The 19,228-nt window shown below is 41.1% G+C and overlaps 2 protein-coding genes and 1 pseudogene across 2 annotated transcripts; all 3 read left to right on the top strand.

Moving 5' to 3' along the window:
* The first annotated feature begins 1,192 nt into the window (after positions 1-1,192).
* On the top strand, positions 1,193-4,543 carry LOC119028744 (annotated as a pseudogene).
* A 1,489-nt stretch (positions 4,544-6,032) lies between these two features.
* Positions 6,033-7,907, top strand: mrpl55 (mitochondrial ribosomal protein L55). The gene is made up of 3 exons (XM_037116105.1): positions 6,033-6,194; positions 6,540-6,753; positions 7,444-7,907. Exons 1-3 carry the CDS (start codon positions 6,151-6,153, stop codon positions 7,591-7,593), a joined length of 408 nt encoding a protein of 135 aa, XP_036972000.1. The 5' UTR covers positions 6,033-6,150; the 3' UTR covers positions 7,594-7,907.
* Positions 7,908-13,028: 5,121 nt separating this feature from the next.
* ndufa11 (NADH:ubiquinone oxidoreductase subunit A11) lies at positions 13,029-17,460 on the top strand. The gene is made up of 4 exons (XM_037116035.1): positions 13,029-13,186; positions 13,974-14,066; positions 14,901-15,023; positions 17,270-17,460. The coding sequence occupies exons 1-4, from the start codon at positions 13,108-13,110 to the stop codon at positions 17,380-17,382; spliced, it is 408 nt and encodes a 135-aa protein (XP_036971930.1). The 5' UTR covers positions 13,029-13,107; the 3' UTR covers positions 17,383-17,460.
* The last annotated feature ends 1,768 nt before the right edge of the window (positions 17,461-19,228 follow it).

Genomic DNA, 19,228 nt, shown 5'->3' with positions numbered 1-19,228 from the left:
GGCAGCAACACTTTTGTAGACAAAGGGGTATGTGAGAGAATGGGGGCAGATTTAAAGCCAGTTAAGTTAAAGCTTACCACTATGATGGGAAAAGATTCCTTTGTTAAGAGTGAGAGAGTCAGTGGTCTACTCCTCATAGGTTACGAATGCTCCTTTGGCTTTGGCACCACGACGCATCATCACCGGAGGAATCGTACGCATTCAAGACCGACCTGGGTTGGAGCATTGTAGGCAGCATGCAACAAGAAGTGACAGGTCTGTGTCATCGTGTGTCTGTCAAAGAACTTCCACCTCTGACACCAGTCACTGTGATCAGCAGCTGGCTCTGGTGAGGTTGAAGCGCCTGAAAAGAAAACTTGAGAGAAATCCCAAATTCAAGGCTGATTATGTTAAGTTCATGGAAGGTGTCTTCAAGGATGGTGATGCAGAGAGAGCTGAACATCAATTCAAAGCAGGACATGTATGGTATATTCCTCACCAAGGGGTATATCACCCCAGAAAACGAGAAAAAATTAGAGTTGTGTTTTGACTGTTAAGCCAAGTATGATGGCACAGCCATCAATGATCACTTACTGATGGGACCGGATCTCACAAACAGACTGACAGGAGTGCTATGCAGATTCCGCAAACATCCAATCGCAGTGAACTGTGATGTAGAGAAAATGTTCCACAGATTTCATGTAAGATAAGAGGACAGAGATTATTTACGCTCCAGTGCAAGATAAAACTGAAAACATATGGTGGACATGCAGTACCAGTGCTGAGAGCAGCAAAGGTCAAAGTGGAATATGCAGACATTGCTAAGATGTTAGCAGTAGTGGTAGTCAAAGGTTCAGGGACCAGCTTACTGAGGCGAGAGTGGATTAAAGCTCTCAAGGTGGATTGCCAAACTGTACTTAAGATAGAATGTCACAGGGGTGAGGTAATTTTATTGTGTATTTCAAGCTCCCAGTGTTTTTAACTTGTAACATTTCTGTTTTTAGTGTGTTTTATTGCATGTTTTGTACACTGGGAGTGTGTGCTTTTATTTTGAAAACCTTGTCCTAGTTGTGACACCCCTAAATCCAATCACCACACCTGAGGGAGATTGGTGAGCCTTTAAAAAGGACCTAAAGGAAGAGGAAAGAGAAGAGACGAAACAACGCAGAGGCAGTGTAACAAGGAGGGCCTGAGGGCAAACAGCAGCACCAGAATGGCGGGCACTGGGGACAGTGGCACCATAACACCAATGGCACCAGAACGCCAAGAGGCCTTGAATGGTGAGCATCAGGAATGCCGAAGACGGTGGTGCTGTGACATCGAGGGTGTCAGGACGCCAGGACGGCGGGCGCCTGGAACGGTGGGCATCGGGAACGCCGAGGACGGCAGGCACTGTGGCACCGAGGACGTCGGGAATGCTGAGGATGGCAGACACCGTGGCACCGAGGACTTCAGGATTGCCAAGGACGGCAGGCAGAGCCAACCCCGCCGGCAGCTGTACATGTGCTGCCGCCTGTTTCATTGGACTTTTATCGCTCCTTAGGTTTGAACTCTTTCATTTTAGCCTTTTAGCGCCCCTTTTACTTGCTCCCAGGTCTTGTCATTCTTTTTATGGACTTTTTACCTGTGGTTTTTACCCTGATTTTATTCAGTGAATAAATATCAGTGTGCATCCTGTTTGACATTGTGGTTTCTTGGTTTTAACGACTGCTCTCCCGCCTGATTTTAAACGTAATCAATTTTAACTAAACACCTTTTTTTTTATACATCATTTTAACTTTTTAAACACACACACAAACACACGCACACAAACACCATCAGAAAACTCCTGCGTTCTAAGAAGACCATCCATTACAGGAAATACATTTGAGACACAACACTGTTTTCAAGGATGAGCTAGGGATGCTAAAAGGCTTTGCAGCCAAGATGCATGTGGCTAGTTATGCCAAGCCCTGTTTCTACAAGCCAAGGTCAGTTCCCTTTGCAATGAAAAAGAAAGTAGAGCAAGAATTAGAGAGGCTCTTAGTGGAGAAAATCATCAAACTAGGGAAATTCTCAGACTGGGCAGCTCCCATAGTACCAGTTCTAAAACCAGACTCCAGAGCCAGGATTTGTGGGTAAACAAAGTGTTACCAATTGAGCAGTACCCCATTCCTTAAATGGAAGATATGATAGCTTGTCTGACTGGGGGTGAGAAATATACTAAGCTAGATATGAGCCATGTGTATCAGCAGATTGTGTTAGATGAGGATTCATGAAAATATGCAACAATGAATACCCCCTGGGGACTTTTCACATACACAAGACTACCCTTTGGTGTGAGCTCCAACCTAGCTATATGTCAGCGCATGATGGGGGGTGTGCTGCAAGGGAGAATGTGGCAGTATACCTGGATGAAATCATTCTGAAAGGATGACAAGGATAATCTGCAGACACTGGATCAAGTGCTGCAACGACTACAAAATGCCGGACTACGCCTAAAAAGGAGTAAGTGCCAGTTCATGGAGACTGAAGTGACATTCTTAGGACACAAAGTGGACAGTACAGGGTTGCATCCACTGCCAGCCAAGATGAAAGCGGTGCCGAATGCTCCCCCACATGCAGTACATCAGTGACTGAGCTTAAAGCTTATTTGGGACTGCTGAACTTTTATACTAAGTTTCTGCCTAATGTGTCGACTGTACTGGCACCTACCATAAGTTACTCCGAAAAGATGAACCATGGGCATGGAGGCAAGAGCAAGAAAAAGCCTTCACAGAGTCAAAAGAACTGTTACAATCAAGCAGTGTGTTAGTGCATGAAGATGAAAAGAAAGAACTGATACTCTCCTGTGATGCCTCTCCATACGGAGTTGGAGCAGTGCTAGCTCACGGTATGGCAGATGGTGATGAGGAGCCTATAGGCTTCACGCACACTCACTGCTGCTGAAAAGAACTATTCCCAACTGGACAAAGAGGGATTAGCTGTTATTTTTGGAGTGCAGTATTTTCACAAGTACCTGTATGGCAGAAAGTTTGTAATTTGTACAGATCATAAGCCACGGATAAGTTTGTTCTGTGAGATGAGGGCTTGTCCGACAGATGGCGTCTCAAAGAATAATTAGATGGGCGGTGCTGTTGAGAGCGTATAAGTATGTCATACTTTACAGGGCAGGTAAAGACCATGGTAATGCTGATGCTCTCAGTCAGCTTGCTCTGCCAGAGAACCCAAGGATACAGAACCAGAGGAACAGGTGTTGATGCTGGACCAAGAACAGAGCCCTCTGACGACATCAGAACAGCTGTGGCAGTGGACATCTAAGGATCCTATGCTCTCAAGAGTCTGTGAGTATGTCCTCAGCGGATGGCCTGAAAATCTGGAGAGTAACTATATTCCTTACAACCAGAGACAACATGAGTTGAGTGTGCAGGACGGCTGTGTGCTGTGAGGAGCTTGCATCGTGATCCCGGGAAAGGGACAAACTCCTTTGATGGAACAGCTACATCAGTCACACCCAGGAATGGGCCGCATGAAAGGCCTGACAAGAGGCTACATGTGGTGGCCCGACATGGACATGGACATGAAAAAGGTAAAGGCATGCACCACATGTCAGGAGCACCTGCCTGTGCACCACTCCACCCATGGGAGTGGCCTGAAAAGCCATAGAGAAGGCTACACATAGACGACTATTAGTCCTTTTAAGGGGAAACTATTATTAGTAATCATGGATGCTTATTCAAAATGGTTAGATGTCTACACAGTCACTTCATCCACCTGAGCAACCACAATAAACTGTCTTAGAAATGATTTAGCACACATGGTATTCCAGAGATGATTGTCTCAGACAATGCACAGTGTTTGTCAGTGAACAAACCAGAGAGTTCATGACAAGGAATGAAATAACACATGTGACATCAGCGCCATATCACCCATCTTCTAACGGTTTAGCTGAACGAGCGGTGCAAACTTTCAAAGAGCTCATGAAAAGTAGTAGTAGTGATACTGTAGAGACAAAGTTAAACATGGCACTGTTTAGCTATCATATCACTCCACAGGCAACAAGGGGACTGTCACCCTCTGAGATGTTGATGGGAAGAAAATTGAGATGTACACTTGATCTAATACACCCAGATCTTAAAAAGAAGGTGGAAGCAAAACAAGTCAAAAAGCATATCATGACAAACATGCTAGTGAACACAACTTTGTGGCAGGAGAGCCCATCTACACAAAGAACTATGGATATGGACCAAAATGGATACCAGGACTGATACATGAGACTACAGGACCCGTTTCCTACACGGTGCTGCTAGGAGATGGAAAGCTGGTCAGACGACACGTGGATCAGCTGTTCAGCAAACAGGAGTCAGAGCCTTCAGTTCCGAGTCCAGATCCGGTGCCAGAGGAGGAGTGTGAGGCACCCACACCAATGTCAAACACAATAGGACAAAATACAGGTTCTATGCAGGAATGGGACAGAGTCTTGCCTACGACAGAGCAAGAGAGCAGTGCACCTGTTTGTTCTCCAACAATGAACTTGTTCCGTTCTCAGAGAAAATCACCTGCATACATGAAGGACTTTAAGTGAGTGGATATTGCTAAACACACTGACATGTAAAAAAAAAAAAAAAAAACAGGAGAGAGAGAGAGAAACGTGAGATTGTTTTACATCGTTTATGTTCAATGTTTGAGTGTTAACATGATTTCTGTTTGTTAGCATATAGAACCAAAAAGGGGAAAAAGATGGACAGTGGTGTATTTTGTTGAAATGATATGCATGTTAAACATAAAGGTTTAAAATTGGACAACTGTTGGTTTGGGTTTGTGTGGACCAGATCGTTGTGGTTATTGTTGTGAATGTAAACTAGGAATAGTTTTGTAGACAGTTGTGTTGTTACGTTGTTTGACCACACTGTGTTGCCGTACCTGGCAGGAGTCTCACGATAGTTTATAACGAGCCTGGGGTTGCGGGTTTTTTCAGGAAGTTGTTGTGGCTGTGCCTGTGTCTGCCTGCAGGCTCATACCGTTATGAATAAATGCCGTTCAACATTTTACATGACTCCCAGTCATTAAACAACAAGTTTCAATTTAAGTATGGAAGCGAATCTGTTTCATAATTCAAATTAAATGGATTAACAGAGATGCTTTTTCATTTCCAGGATATAGGGGTGGCTAGAGCTCAGCGGGTAGAGCAGGTTGACTAGTGATCGGAAGGTCACTGGTTCGAATCCCGGCTCCGGGCAGGGCTGAGCTGCATGTCGAAGTGTCCTTGAGCGAGATACTGAACCCCACATTGCTCATCAGTGAGGCCCTGTGATGAGCTGGCGACTTATCCAGGGAGCACCCTGCCCTCGCCCTGAGACAAGGCTGGGATTGGCTCCAGCAGCAACACCCCGTGACCCCATGGAAAGGGATAAGCTGTTTGGACAATGACATGACATGACATGACATGATATTTTCAGGATATAGCTGCATTTTTTGACGAAGAAGAAAAGGAAAAGGAAATTTGGATGATTTATTACTCATTTTATTTATGAGTCAAAAAATGCAGCTATATTCTGAAAATGAAAAAGCATTTCTGTTAATCCATATTAATTTGAATTATGGAAAAGATTCGCTTCCATATTTAAGAGAGGAGGGATGTTGTTAAGTGACTTCTGAGGTGTCACCACACTCCACACCAGCAGGGGGCGCGGGCGCGCTGGTTAGTGTTGGATGACCCCGAGTGTTTCTATATACGCTTTTTTTTTTTGATGAAGTTAACCTCTGCCTTGTTGAGTGGCATGTTACTTGTGCTGGTAATAAAAGTGGTTACCGAGAATAAAGCCGGCAACTTTATTATGTTATATGAAGACACAGTAGCCATTATTATAGCTCCCAAACAGAGGGGGTTGGGATTTTCTGGAGTATAATATAGGGCATCATTTTAAAAAATATTTTGACGAATAATTAAAAATGAGTTTAATAACAGCACAGTCGCTTCGGAGGGATCAGAGCGTAATTTAAAACCAAAAATGTCCTCACAAACTTCAGTCCCTCAGAACCATTCTCTACATTGTTTCAGCCGGACATTTAGTCCGTGAACGCCTGTGTTTGACTTCCGGTTTCCTGTCATCGTAAATGACGGACTGTACAACCACCTGACTGCAGTTTGAAGAACAGAAGTCCTGATTGACACATTTCTTAATCGCGAGCATGTCTGTATTGAAGCTATGCTCTCCACGGACCGTGCTCTCATGGTAAGACTTGGCTCGGTAACGAGGGTGCTGACGGGTAATGCTCGTGTTGGTGCTCAGTCACTGTAAAGGAAGGTCACGTCAAATGTTTCATTCCCTGGCGTGAAATGACACAAGGTAGCTACTTTGTGAACGTTACATGATGGTGGTATATGTGCTCTATAGTTACTTAAAGGAGACTAAGGTGTCAGTTAAGCTTGCTGTGGTGTTGGTCACGCAACATCTGACATTTACAGTAGCCTATATCCTGTGTGTGTGTGTGTGTGTGTGTGTGTGTGTGTGTGTGTGTGTGTGTGTGTGTGTGTGTGTGTGTGTGTGTGTGTGTGTTGGTCGGGTGTGTACGGACAGGTGTATTTGCCCCACGCTCACCCGGACAGGTCCCCCGGCCCTGTTGGGACAGACTTCACTGCTCCACACTCACAGTCCTCAGCTCAACTCCAACAGAACGTCAGTAGTGCGATGTGGTCGGCACAGATACGAGCGACTGTACCCCGTGGTGCTGGTGCGGCCCGATGGCTCTACAGTCAACATCAGATATAAAGAACCCAGACGCATCCTCACGGTCAGTGCAACATCTTCATTCTCCGCTTTGTTTCTGGACAGTGCTTTAACCAATTCCTTTAACCATAAAATCCAACAGTCGAGTTAAAGGAAAATTCTGCATAGTTTTTGTAAATTCTTCACAATATTGACCAACTGCATTTGAAGTTTGTTACATGAAGGTAAAATGTGTGACAAACAGCATTATAGGGGAAGTGCTGCAGAGATGTGAGAACAAATGTCACATCATATTTTAGTAGGTTTTTTGAGACTAAATGAATTCTGATAGAAATCATTCCCTCTAATCCTGAAAAAAATACATGACCTCGGTATTTCAGAAATCTGCCCATATCCTGCCTTCCTGGTTTGAAATCAGCATTGCCCTGAATGGGAGTGATCGAGACATATTAAAAACCCTGTTCATGCTGAACCCAACATGGCTATCTAACAGACAAACACCTGACACAATTTAACTCTCTCCAACACATGCAAAACAATATTTTATTTACAGGTAATGTAATGTAAACACTATTCACCAGTCTAAAATATGTTTGTTTTTTTTGTTTTTTTCTCCACAACCATCTACTGGAAGATAACTGGCTAACCCCTTTGGGGGTCCCGACCCCTAGGTTGAGAGCCAAAGCTTTAGCATGAGTTTATTGATATTTCATGTATTATAAGTTTATAGCTGTTTCTTCCTGTGTTTTTAAAGATGCCTATCAATCTGGCTACTCTGTCTGAAGAAGAACGTCGAGCACGACAAAAGAAGAAAGCGATGAAGCAGACACAAACAGTGACAGTAGACCACTATGAAGACGACTTCAAAGCTGATCAATACAGCCACTTCTGGAAGAAGAAATGATGTCTTTATATGTGCATGTAAATATGGGAGTCTTACTCACTCTCAGGTTTCCCTTTATAAACAGTCTGTTTAAATTGGATCGTGTTTATGCCAAAAAAAAGTGATTCCTTCTTCAATCATAGGACACTGAGACTCAGACTAATGACATTAAAGTGGCAGAATGACTGCTGCTTACATGAACTCTTACTTTGGGGTTACTTTCCTTGAAGTGCAAATAATGATGTAATGCTGGAAACCATTGTAAAATGAATGAATAGATGTGTATACCCGTGGTTACTTTTCATTAAACATAAAATTGTCTGAAGATTTCTAAATTCTGCTGCTGAAAATTGCAGGTGGGCTTGGTGGGCACATTCCCTGGTTGATAGGCCTTCAAAAAAGAAGACAGCATAGGGGAGCATTTTGTCTCTCTACTGTTAAATATATAAACCTTCCACTCAGTCATGTTCTACTCAACTCCTCCGAGCTTTAAGAGGTGTCATTCATTTCATACAGGTTCTCTATACCCTCCATGCTGAATACTTTTTGTGCATGCTGGACTATTAGAATGGTAAAAACGGGAAACATCTTGTAAAGACAATACAAGAGCAATGTTGGTAGCAGAAGTGGGCCGTCTTTATTAGTTTGAGGTTAGAACATGACTTGGTTCAGGTGACAACAGAGTTTTTCTGTTACAGTCAATAAAGAAAATGGCCAGTGTCAGCTCGTTCATTGGTTGGTTTGTCAGCTGGGTTACACAAACACTGCAGAAGAAAATTTCCACCAAACTTGGATGGAAGATGGGTCACAGACCAGAATGGACCACATTAGCTTTTGGTGTGGCTCCAGGTAAAGGGATGGACCAGGATTATTTTCTCACTTTCAGTAACATTGTGAGAGAGGGTGTTTTTCCCCTTTTTTCTTAATTTCTCAGAGAATGACGCAGTGATCTAGATGAAAAACCTCCATATTCAGTTGGCTAGTATCAGTAAGTACAGTTTGATGCAGACACAAATACAAAGTTGGATCTAGCAGATTGAAATGTTTTATTAGATACTGGATGAGAGTCGGGCTTTGGTGTGCCTCCACACCGGTACTGTTGCAGGAGCTACTGCAGCGGTCACAGGCCTTATGTCTCCAGGTTGTCCATCTGTCCTGTTCTTGTGGATTTGGTATCTCAGGACCACCTTATGGGATTTTTTTTTTTTTTCAAATTTGACCACGGAGGTGTTGTTGCAGTCAGTGTTTGGCACCAACATCCACTGGGACTTAGATCAGAGGACTGGGGATGCAGATCTGATGTCAGGATTGGAGTGACAAAACAGTGATTTTTTTTTTTTTTGCCCGTATGCAACTTATACCCTGCCACCATAAATCACAGCTTTGTAGAGGCTCGCCATATCATTCCAAAAGTACTGCGCATGGAATCATTGACTGATGTATTGGTTTTTAGCCCCAGCTTCAGTCAACACATTCAAAATGTGAGACAGGCGCTCAGACAACAGCGAGAGTGTGGCATAAAACTGAGACCAAAAAAATGGGATTTTTTTCAAAAGTGAGGTCTGTTATGTACTTGGATCTCTGCTGTTACCTGCAGTGAAGATGCGCTGCCAGAAGGGTGCAGCATCGCAGAGCCAATTCAGCCTCTTGCAACAGACAAACTAAGAACAGCTCAAAATGCAGACCTAGTCATAAAGAGAGTGGTGACTTTGAAAAAAAACACATGTCCACCTGAAACATAAGGACAAGCTGACAGTGAATGAAGGCGTCTGACAACTGCTCAGGGAGTGGCCCTGTCTACAGGTTGATGGTGATGGCATCCTCCGAAGAGAGACTGCAACAGGAAAGCAGCTGTTTGGCCCTTAGTCCCTGAAATCAGTTGTGTACAAACATCTGCATGAAGAAATGGGACACTTAGCTGCTGATAGAATGGTCACTCTAGGAAGAGAACGCTTCTTTTGGCCTAAGATGAGACATGAGATGGAATACTGCGTTACCAAAGTCTTTCGCTGTATTAAGAGAAAGAAACCGAACAGAGTAACCAGAACAGCTATACAGAGTATAGAGACTTCTGCACCGTTTGAGATGATCTCCATTGATTACTTACATCTGGACAAGTGTAAGGGAGGTGAGGAATACATACTTGTAGTTGTTGATCATTTTAATAAGTATGCACAGGCATATGCGACAAGAGACAAGTCTGGAAAGACAGCAGCCAGAAAGCTTTTTGATGACTTTATCATGTGTTTTGGTTTCCCGTCCAAGCTACACCACGACCAGGGGAAAGAGTTTGAAAACACTCTTCCACGAGCTCCAAGACTACTGTGGTATTTGTCACTCCCGCACTTCTCCATACCATCCTCAAGCAAATCCTGCAGAGCGCTTCAAAAGAACACTGCTTGGAATGCTGCGTACACTGTAAGAGTCTCAGAAGTCAAGATGGAAGGAGTACCTTAACAAAGTGGTCAGTGCCTATAACTCAACTGTACATGAGGCAACAGGATTTTCTCCATTCTTCCTGTGGTTTATAAATGATTTTAAATGTATTTTTACATCACTTTAAAAAACAATACATTCTTGCAAAATAGCCAGAAAGATGTATGGCAATGTATCTCGCTTTTTACTGTTTTGAAATGTATTCCTTTACTTCATGGGCCTTGCTTCCTTTTCCCTTTCTGTATTTTCATGATCTTGCCAGGTGATTGGAAAATACTTATTTTTCACCATGTATACCTTGTATGAATCCACCCTGTTTTGTCTTTCACTTCATATTTTCTCCTCTTAAAGATTGCAGTATTGTATTATATTGCTATTTGCTTTCCTCTACAAGCCTTTGTGTGTTTTGTGATATGTTCAATTAAAAAAAAATTAAAATTAAAAATCTTCTTGGACAACTCGACACATGCTTCAAAGCCTCGACACAGAAGGACACATAATTTATGTATTTATTTAATGGGTCTTTTTTTCTTCTATTTTCTGTGTCTTTAGGCTTAGAGTTATCCCTCTTATGGTATAGCAGAGCACAGATCAGAGAGGATGGGGACTGAGAGGTGTAGGAAGAGAACCGAGCTGATGACAGTTAATCAGTGGAAGTTGGAAAGGAGTTGAGAAAACGATAATCCTATTAATCTGATTTTCACTATAAAAGAGTTCAAGGATGCAATTATGTCTGGTGCAAATACTACCCCGGGGAGAGATAGATTGTCATATGAGGGTTTTTTTTAAAACATTTGGATGATATTGTACTTGATGAAATCTTGCTTTGTTTAATATGGTGTGGGCAGAGGGTTATTTGCTGAAGGAATGGAAACATGCAGTTGTGGTCCCTACCTTGAAGCCAGGCAAAAATCCATCTGACCCTAGTTCATACCACCCTGTAGCGCTCACAACTGTGCTTTGTAAAATAATGGAGAAGATGGTAACCAACAGACTAGTGTGCTTAGGGGACGAGTGTTTAATTGGATTAAGGATTTTTTTTTTTAATGAAAAGAACAATACAAGTAATGGTTGGTAGTGTCTGTTCAAAGACTGTAGAAATAGAGAACGGAACCCTGCAGTCCAGTTTTACTTAATATCATGATTAATGATATCTTTGGCAAAATAGAGAGAGGATTTGGTTTGTCACTATTTGCATATATCGGGGCCATCTGGAAAAGAGGGTGTAATGTAGAGTTTGTTTTAAAACAGATTCAAAGAGCATTAATGTCTGTAGAGGAACTGGGCAGTACAGGGGGCTTCAAAATTTCTGCACCTAAGACAAATATGTTGTATGTGGTTTTAAAAGAAAGTTACCTAATACAGGGCTGTAGAGCCGTACGATATATCATTTGAGCATCGTCATCGCGCTATACATGTGTGATATAGTCACATGGCAGGGCCTGCAATGTAGGACGCAAATGAACTCATCTAATTTTAAGTTTACCTGACTCCCACACTGTGCATGCAGACTGTGCATGCAGACTCTTGCAACAGCAAGAGAAAATCGCTAACAGAGAAGACTTGGTGACAAGAAGAAAAGCAACGTCATTTTTCTGGAATTATTTTGGCTACAAGAAGGACGATATTGACCAAACACGTGTTCTGTGTCGACAGTGCCTTGCATCTGTTGCCACAAAGAGAGTTAACACAACTAATTAGATAGCACCAGATCAGTGCAGGTTAACTGTCCACAAGATAGCAGCAGTGCAGCATAACATAAAGTGCTATCCAGGCCATCTGATAAAAATTCCTGTATTTTTTCATTTCCTAATATATATCACAGGGTTAAAAAAAAAATGCAACGTCAGTTTTTTCCAATATCATGCAGCCCTATAGGGCTGTATATGTATGGGTCTTTGGTGGAGAAGGTAAAGGTTTTTACATTTTGGGGTGTATAAAATTGTGCTGAAATGTGAAAAAGTTCTGAATGTTATGAGAAGTCTGGTTGGGTGTGAGTGGGGGCTGAGAGGGAGACGATATTGTTATTTTTTTAGGCCGCGATCAGATCTGCTCTCAATTATGGGAGTTTTGTGTATGGATCTGCTTCTAAAACAGTTCTGGCGAAGTTAGATGTGCATGCGAGGGCTTTGAGGCATTGTTGCCTTTAGAGCTTCCCCAGTCCCTGCCCTGCTCGTTGGCATTGGAGAAATGCCCTTATGGTTAAGGCGCATTAAGTTAGGGTTACAGTACTGAGTAAAACTTAGGGGGTGTAGTCATACCTTTCCAGCAAGGTGTCTGTTACAAGAGACTGGAGGTAATAAATATAACACTTTTTTTGTCACTGTAAATCAGAGGGCTTGGAAGCTGGGCTTGGAACGGTGAGGTAATGTAGAGCACATAAGATGGCTACCTATGCCCTGTTGGGTGATGCTTGAATTGAACATTGACCCTTCATTTCTTCAGGAAAAAGATAAGAGTAAAGTGACTCCAAGAATAAAGGGGAGCTTAAGCAGAGAGGTAGATGTCCATTTATCCATAGGGAGAGCGCAATTAAGGGAAATAATCAAAGAGGGCTTAACAAAGGAGTGGCAGAGAGGGTGGCAAAGGGAAGCCAGGGGTAGACACGTCTTTTCTATACAACCTAAAGTTGGGAAGATATGGTTATGTAATTCTCTAACCTGTAGGGATTCAGTGAAACTCTGTAGACTGAGGTTGGGCCATTGTGGGTTAAATAACTCTTTGTGCTTTATAGGAAAACATGTTTCTGGCTTGTATGAATGTGTGATCCTTTAAACAGTAAGGCATGTTTTTCTAGAATGCAGAAAGTATAGGGAAGAGAGAAGGGTATTCTTTGTTAGATTGACAGGACTTGGAGTTGAGGCTTTTCCTGTCGCATTTTTGTTGGACACAGTGAGAAATATAAATTGATCTACAGTGCAGTTCTCCAGTTTCTACATGATACAGGATTGTATGTGAGAATTTAGAATCTGACCTGTAGAGGGCAGTAATACACTTAATACAATGCCGAAATCCTAGAAGAAGAACAGAAGCAGAAGCAGAAGAAGAAGATTCTCGCGACAATTCCGTTTCTTGCAGCCTGTCCTTCCTACGACCGAAATGGGGTACTGGGACCTACCAGAGGGCACAGCTTGTGTCGAGAAAACATGGATCACTACCAAACTGGCTACGGCCTTGGGTAAATATCAGCAAAAATAATAGAAGTATACAGGTGCAGGTTGCTGCGCTGGGCCGTGCCAGCCAACGAACTGTATTGTTTAAGCGTCAATAATCTAGCTAAGGTTAAAGACTTTGAGCTAGCAGGTTAGCCCGGGACTGACGCAAAGCAAGCTGCAACCATGTCACTACACAACGCTAAACTGAACGACTTTTACTTTAATTTTATTGAGAATTTGACAGTGGAGATGTTGTTGAAGTCAGTGTTCTTGTAAAGCCTCAAACAGCCAACGTGAGGTCCTCCATCATCAACGGACGGTAACTTGTAGCACTTTAGCTAACATGGGGATGTTTGCTAACGTGACGTAAACACCAGTATTGTTTTCCCAAATAAGGATGTCACGATACAAATAATATCGCTGCTTTCTTTTTTATAACAAATCTTCACACAGTGTGGGTATAGAAAGGCCACACACTGAACACAGACTGAACACTTTCTGTGTCCGGTTTTTTCTGTTCGGCACTCGGGTCAGTGTCGGCCAGAGAATCTGAACTCTAATCAGAGTTTATTGTTCTGAGTTATGAAGCATCCATAGTACAAACTCAATGTAAACTAATTGTTACTGCAAAAATATTCATTTAAGTCAATAAAATAACGTAAAAGCTTGAAATGCAGCATCACTTGATTTTGTTTAAAACACAAGTTTGCTTTAAGTAAATACGATATATAATTAAAAATTACATTTCTGATAAAGTAACCAAGAGAATTGTGGTTTTGTTTTGCTGATTTCATGTTTGTGTGTTTTCAGGCCTGGTTGGCTCAGCATACCAAATAGTGGTATTCCAGCCTGACTCTGCATTGGCAGCAGTACAAAGGGCTACAAATACAACCGTAACCATGGGTAAATATTGATGTCATCTCTTTTTTCTTTTTTTTTCTTTTTTTGAAAAAATACACAGTTATTTGGTCTACAGGCAATAAGTCCCAACGCATAGATTTCTCCTGCTGGACACATCATGGAAACTTCAAATGTATGGAATTATTCCAAGGAAATATTTTGTTGGCAGATTGTGGAATGCACTTGATTCTTTCATCAGAACCTAAAATAAAGACTACTTATAGTCCCTGATATACCCTGTAGAGAAGGTTAGTATTTGATATCCACAGAAACCATTCATGTGTGACATTTTTCAGACCTACTGCAGATGCATCTCCTGGCAGGCATGCAGAACACAAGCTGCTTCTTAAGAAAGCCTAAATGTAACAGACATCTGATGATGATGATGATGATGTTGTTGTTGTTGTTGTTGTTGTTGTTGTTGTTGTTGTTGTTATTATTATTATTATTATTATTATTATTATTATTATTATTATTATTATTATAGGTAACTGAACAATGTGATATAACCAATAGGAGCTTTGTAAAAACTACTGAAACAAGAGACACATTTAGAATTTATATTTTATGTTATGATCCACCATTGAAATGGAAAAAGGGAGACACTCCACTACCAATAATAGAAACACAAGATTGAAAGTCAGTATTATTGACCTTCTGTATTATCCTAAACTTTAAACTGAAAGTAGGCACGTAATTAGTTTTCTTTCCAAAGTGTTGCAGTATTATGGTGTGGCGCTGTCCAGATTTCTGTCATTTAAAGGACTGATCTTTGGATTCCAAAAATTGCATAACATTTTTTTTTGTGCTGTCTTTGTGTTACTTTGTTACTACTAGCAACCATGGGGGCCATATTTGGCATGGCAACATGTCTCAGTGCTCAGGCTCGAGAGGCCCCAGACGACCCACTGAATTACTTCGTTGGGGGCTGTGCATCAGGCATCTTCCTGGGAGCCAGAAGTAAGTATCAGTCCTGGTAGAGGAAGCTCTGCGTGCTTTCTATTTAGTCACTTAATCCTACTAGCTCGAGACCTTGCACCCACAGCATGTGACCCAGGAAACTGATTCACATCCGGCACCGTTGAGAATCTTTTGAATGTGTTTCAGAGGAGATAAGCCTGTTAAAGGCTCCCAGAAGAACTTGGAGCGAAAAACCACAGGTGTATCCTGTGCTTCATTTTTTAATTTTTTTATTGAGAGGTGTTTAGATGGCCATCTGACCTGTTGGGTAGTTGCTGCTGTGAAAACAGCAACCCTATTATATTCATAACTTTGAATGAATGTAGCACAAACCCAGTTCCAAAAACATTTGGAAGCTGTGTTAAACAGATAATGATATAAACAGAATAGTTAATACTTTTCATCTTATAATCTATAAAATACAGTACAAATGCAAGATTGTTAATTGTTATTAATTGTAATTATTGTTGACAATTCATGAGATATGAAGAAGAGTCAGAGACACCGATGACTTGCATTGAGATTATAGAACATGGCCATGGAGGAGCACAAGTGTCCAATACTATATCTTGTAGCTTCAGGAAGCATCCCTCCCATCCATGGTTATCTGTTTAACAACATAGCAAAGGGGGTGATGTAGAGTCTCTCCCTTCTAACCAGAAGACTGAGAGGTGAAATAGGTCAGACACTGAAGGCCTCCTTCCGACGTTTACGCAAACAGTTAGTTTAGCCTTGTCTTGGTTCGTCAGACATCTGTTCTGTAGACATATCTACAGTAGCACTGAGTATCTAGGTTGAAGACACCATGAGAAGATTGCTCATAGAGTCAATCTTCACCAAATGTCTGCACAAGCTATGTATGACCTGATATTGAATGGAGACAAAATGACGAGGGAGAATCAAAACATTTCCCCACACAAAGCAGCTTCTTTATTTGGGTATATTGTAGATATGTTACCAATGTCCATAGTTGACTCATGCTTAGTTGATGTACTACAGGAAAAGTACCCATGAAGGGTAATGTCAGCTTGGGTACAGCTTGCTGGTATGTCACTGACGTCTGCTGTATATCTAGGAGAACAATTCGGTGATTCGGTCATTTTCTCTGTCCCTCTCTTCTACCCTGTCAGCCTCAGCAGCTCTCTGAACCCAGTCTCTTTTGGCATCCATTTCTATGGAGTGGTTGCTATAACAGCCTAAAGTTAATACCAGAATTCATACACACAAGTGTGCAACCATGAATCCTGGAGGAACCATAATATGGTATACATTTTTAAGTGATTAAACAAAGGCCATATCACAACAAAACAACAACATGAGCACAAACATGGCTGAAAGCTAGAGCAGCGTGTCAGTCCTCTAAAGTCTCCCAGACTTAGGTGCTACTTTTAGGCCTAAAATGTTTTGTGAATAACTCTTATCTTCAAAAATTAGGAGTCCTAAAGTTACGACTAACATGCCCATTATTTTTAGGAGTTGCTCCTAAATTCCCCTTTTAGGAGCTACTTTTAGCCTTAAGATTCTTTGTGAATACAGGCCCAGATATCCAACAAAGCACAAAAAATGGCAAGTTACACAAGAAAAGAGTGAAGGTCAAAGGTGGGAACATGACAAACTTTTTTCACCGCCTCAAGCAAAAAAACAGACCACCGAATACAAGCAGACTATGAAGGCTTGCCAGGAAGAAATAGCAGCTGCTAGTGATGTAAACAAAGTATGACTTATGTTTACACCACAATTAGAGTCTAGGCAGCTGTATTTTAAATTCTGACAGTTTCTATTTTATTTTTAAAAGCACTGAGTGTTTATATTTTTATTGAAAGTCTGTTTGGATTGCTAATGTTTGTTTACACTTGTACTTAGAATTTGAGGTAAATGTTTGATTGATTGATTGATTGATTGATTGATTGATTGATTAGATTAATCCCAGAGGGAAATTTGGTCATCATAGCAGCAGGTACATTACAATAAAATATAAGGGCCAATATAGAGGCAATATGAAACAATAAAGTACTATATAAAATAAAATGCTTAAGGCAGTTATGAAATACAATACAAATAAAAACACAAAAATATTGAAGTTAAAAATTTAGATACAAATAAAAATATAGAGGTACATTGTTTGAATCAATTAATATTTTTTTGTCATATTTATTACTATTTTATGGCAGAGAAAGTATAAGAATTGAGTTGAGATTGCCTAACTAAAGCTATATGAGTGTGTTTGTCTCTGTCTCCTTCCCTAGCCCACAGTGCTATGACAGGTACATCAGCGTGTCTGGGTCTGGGTACACTGGCTTTCTTCACAAAAATCGGCAAAACGGAGGGCTGGAAGCTAGTTGGACCACCCAAACTATGAGGAGGAAGATGGCTGTGTGATGAACCATATATTGTACAAAGAGTTAATGTAATAATAAAGTTCTTGTATGAAAGTAAACCCTGTAAGTTCACTTTAATTCATCTGATTTGTTGAAAAAGTAGCTATGGAAACCTGTTTCCACCACCAAAAAAACCAATCCCTGTGGTAAGGCCTAATTAGGAGATAAAAAGTGGTAAATGAGATGAGATAGGAAGTGTGCACGCGCTGCATAAGTGCACTGTCTTCAGAGGTGCCTTCGTCATTATCGCCCTCACTGCCAGAGCTAACCATGAATAAAGTAGTGAACTACTAGAGCCTAGGGGAGTTTTGTTAATGTTACATTGAATTGTGAAGTATTTTAATCAGTTGACAACATCTCTTAACTATGAATTTAGTTGTATACCAGGCTAACGTTGACTCCAATATTAAGAAATAGTGTCGGTAGATCTGTTTGTTTAATGTTACTCAAAGGCGGGAACATCAGCCTCCACATAGCTCTTTAATCAAGAGTTGGTGAAGTGTTACCACACCCATAACATCAACCTATAGTCATCCTAGCATACATGTACAGTGTTTACAATTTCAAAAAATGTGATGGCGTAGGAAACTGCTGAGACACTTTATTTCCACCCTTCCCTTCAGTACAAAATCATTGCTGGAAATCTGTCATTGTATTATTGATGCAGACTCCCTGTCGGGGGGCCCACAGGGGGGTTCGGACTCAGACTTACGGGGGCACTGGCCCCTTTTGCCCCCCCCTTAGAACTGCCTCTGCCCGTAGTTAAGGGAAGAAGTCATCCTAAGATAAGTTGTTAAGATAAGTTAACATAAGTTAAGATGTGATTGCGCAGGTCTCAGCAACTCTCCTTTTAAAGCAGCTCTGTAGTTGTGGGGAAATGTTAATGTAAAGAGAAAGATTGTCACTGGCTGATTTTTGTTCTGCCTACATAAACAAATGCTCTTTTTCTTCATGACTGAATAAACAAATCGACCTTAAAGGACAAAACAGTTTCATTTCATTTACTTTGTTTATATGTGGCGGACCCTGCCACCACTCTAGCTTCAAACGGTGAACCTGGGAACTTAATTTTCCTCTGAGAACCGTGTGCTTATTCACATATAGATAAAAATACATATTTCTGAGTTTGTATCGTTACTTCATTAATGTTAATATTACAATTTTGAGTTTGGAACCTCATGGCTCCCATTTTAGAAAAGAAACGTGGGATATAAGCTATTATATATTATAATAGGACTGATAGATCTATAGCACATTATTTGTGGAACTATCAACAGATAATGTTCCATTTATAACTTAAATCACAACACTTAAAAGATTAATAAAAAAATGACATATATACAGTTTTTATTAACAAGTCACACACTGTCAATAGTTTTATCAAGATCACTGTTAATTAATGTAACCTTCTGTTTATGTCAAGTAACTAACAAACAATAGAAACAGGCTTGACATTTATATTCCTATGTCGGTTCTGGTCGTGAATACCAGCTGCAGTAATTTCAACTGAGAAGTTTTTAAACATCTATCTTTCTATCTATACATCTATCTTATGAACATGACTGTTTACCTGAGGTCCCAAGAGTAAGTGGAAGGAAGGCTAACATTCTGTTCAGACTGTAGTGACGGTCAGATGTACTATTTTTCTCAAAAACTTCGGCTGCCCTCAGACAAAAAAAAAACTTCCTTTCTCTTCCCCTCATTTAAAACAACCGAACACATGCTTCCTGTACTCATTTGAAAGGATAAACTCCTGGCAAATGATGGGATGGGTCCTTGAAGGATGCTGCCCCTGAATTGAGACGCAGCCACTGTTCGGTATGTGGT

The sequence above is a fragment of the Acanthopagrus latus genome, chromosome 11, assembly GCF_904848185.1.
Source record: "Acanthopagrus latus isolate v.2019 chromosome 11, fAcaLat1.1, whole genome shotgun sequence".
Classification (NCBI taxonomy): domain Eukaryota; kingdom Metazoa; phylum Chordata; class Actinopteri; order Spariformes; family Sparidae; genus Acanthopagrus; species Acanthopagrus latus.
This window is presented reverse-complemented; position numbering and strand designations above follow the sequence as displayed.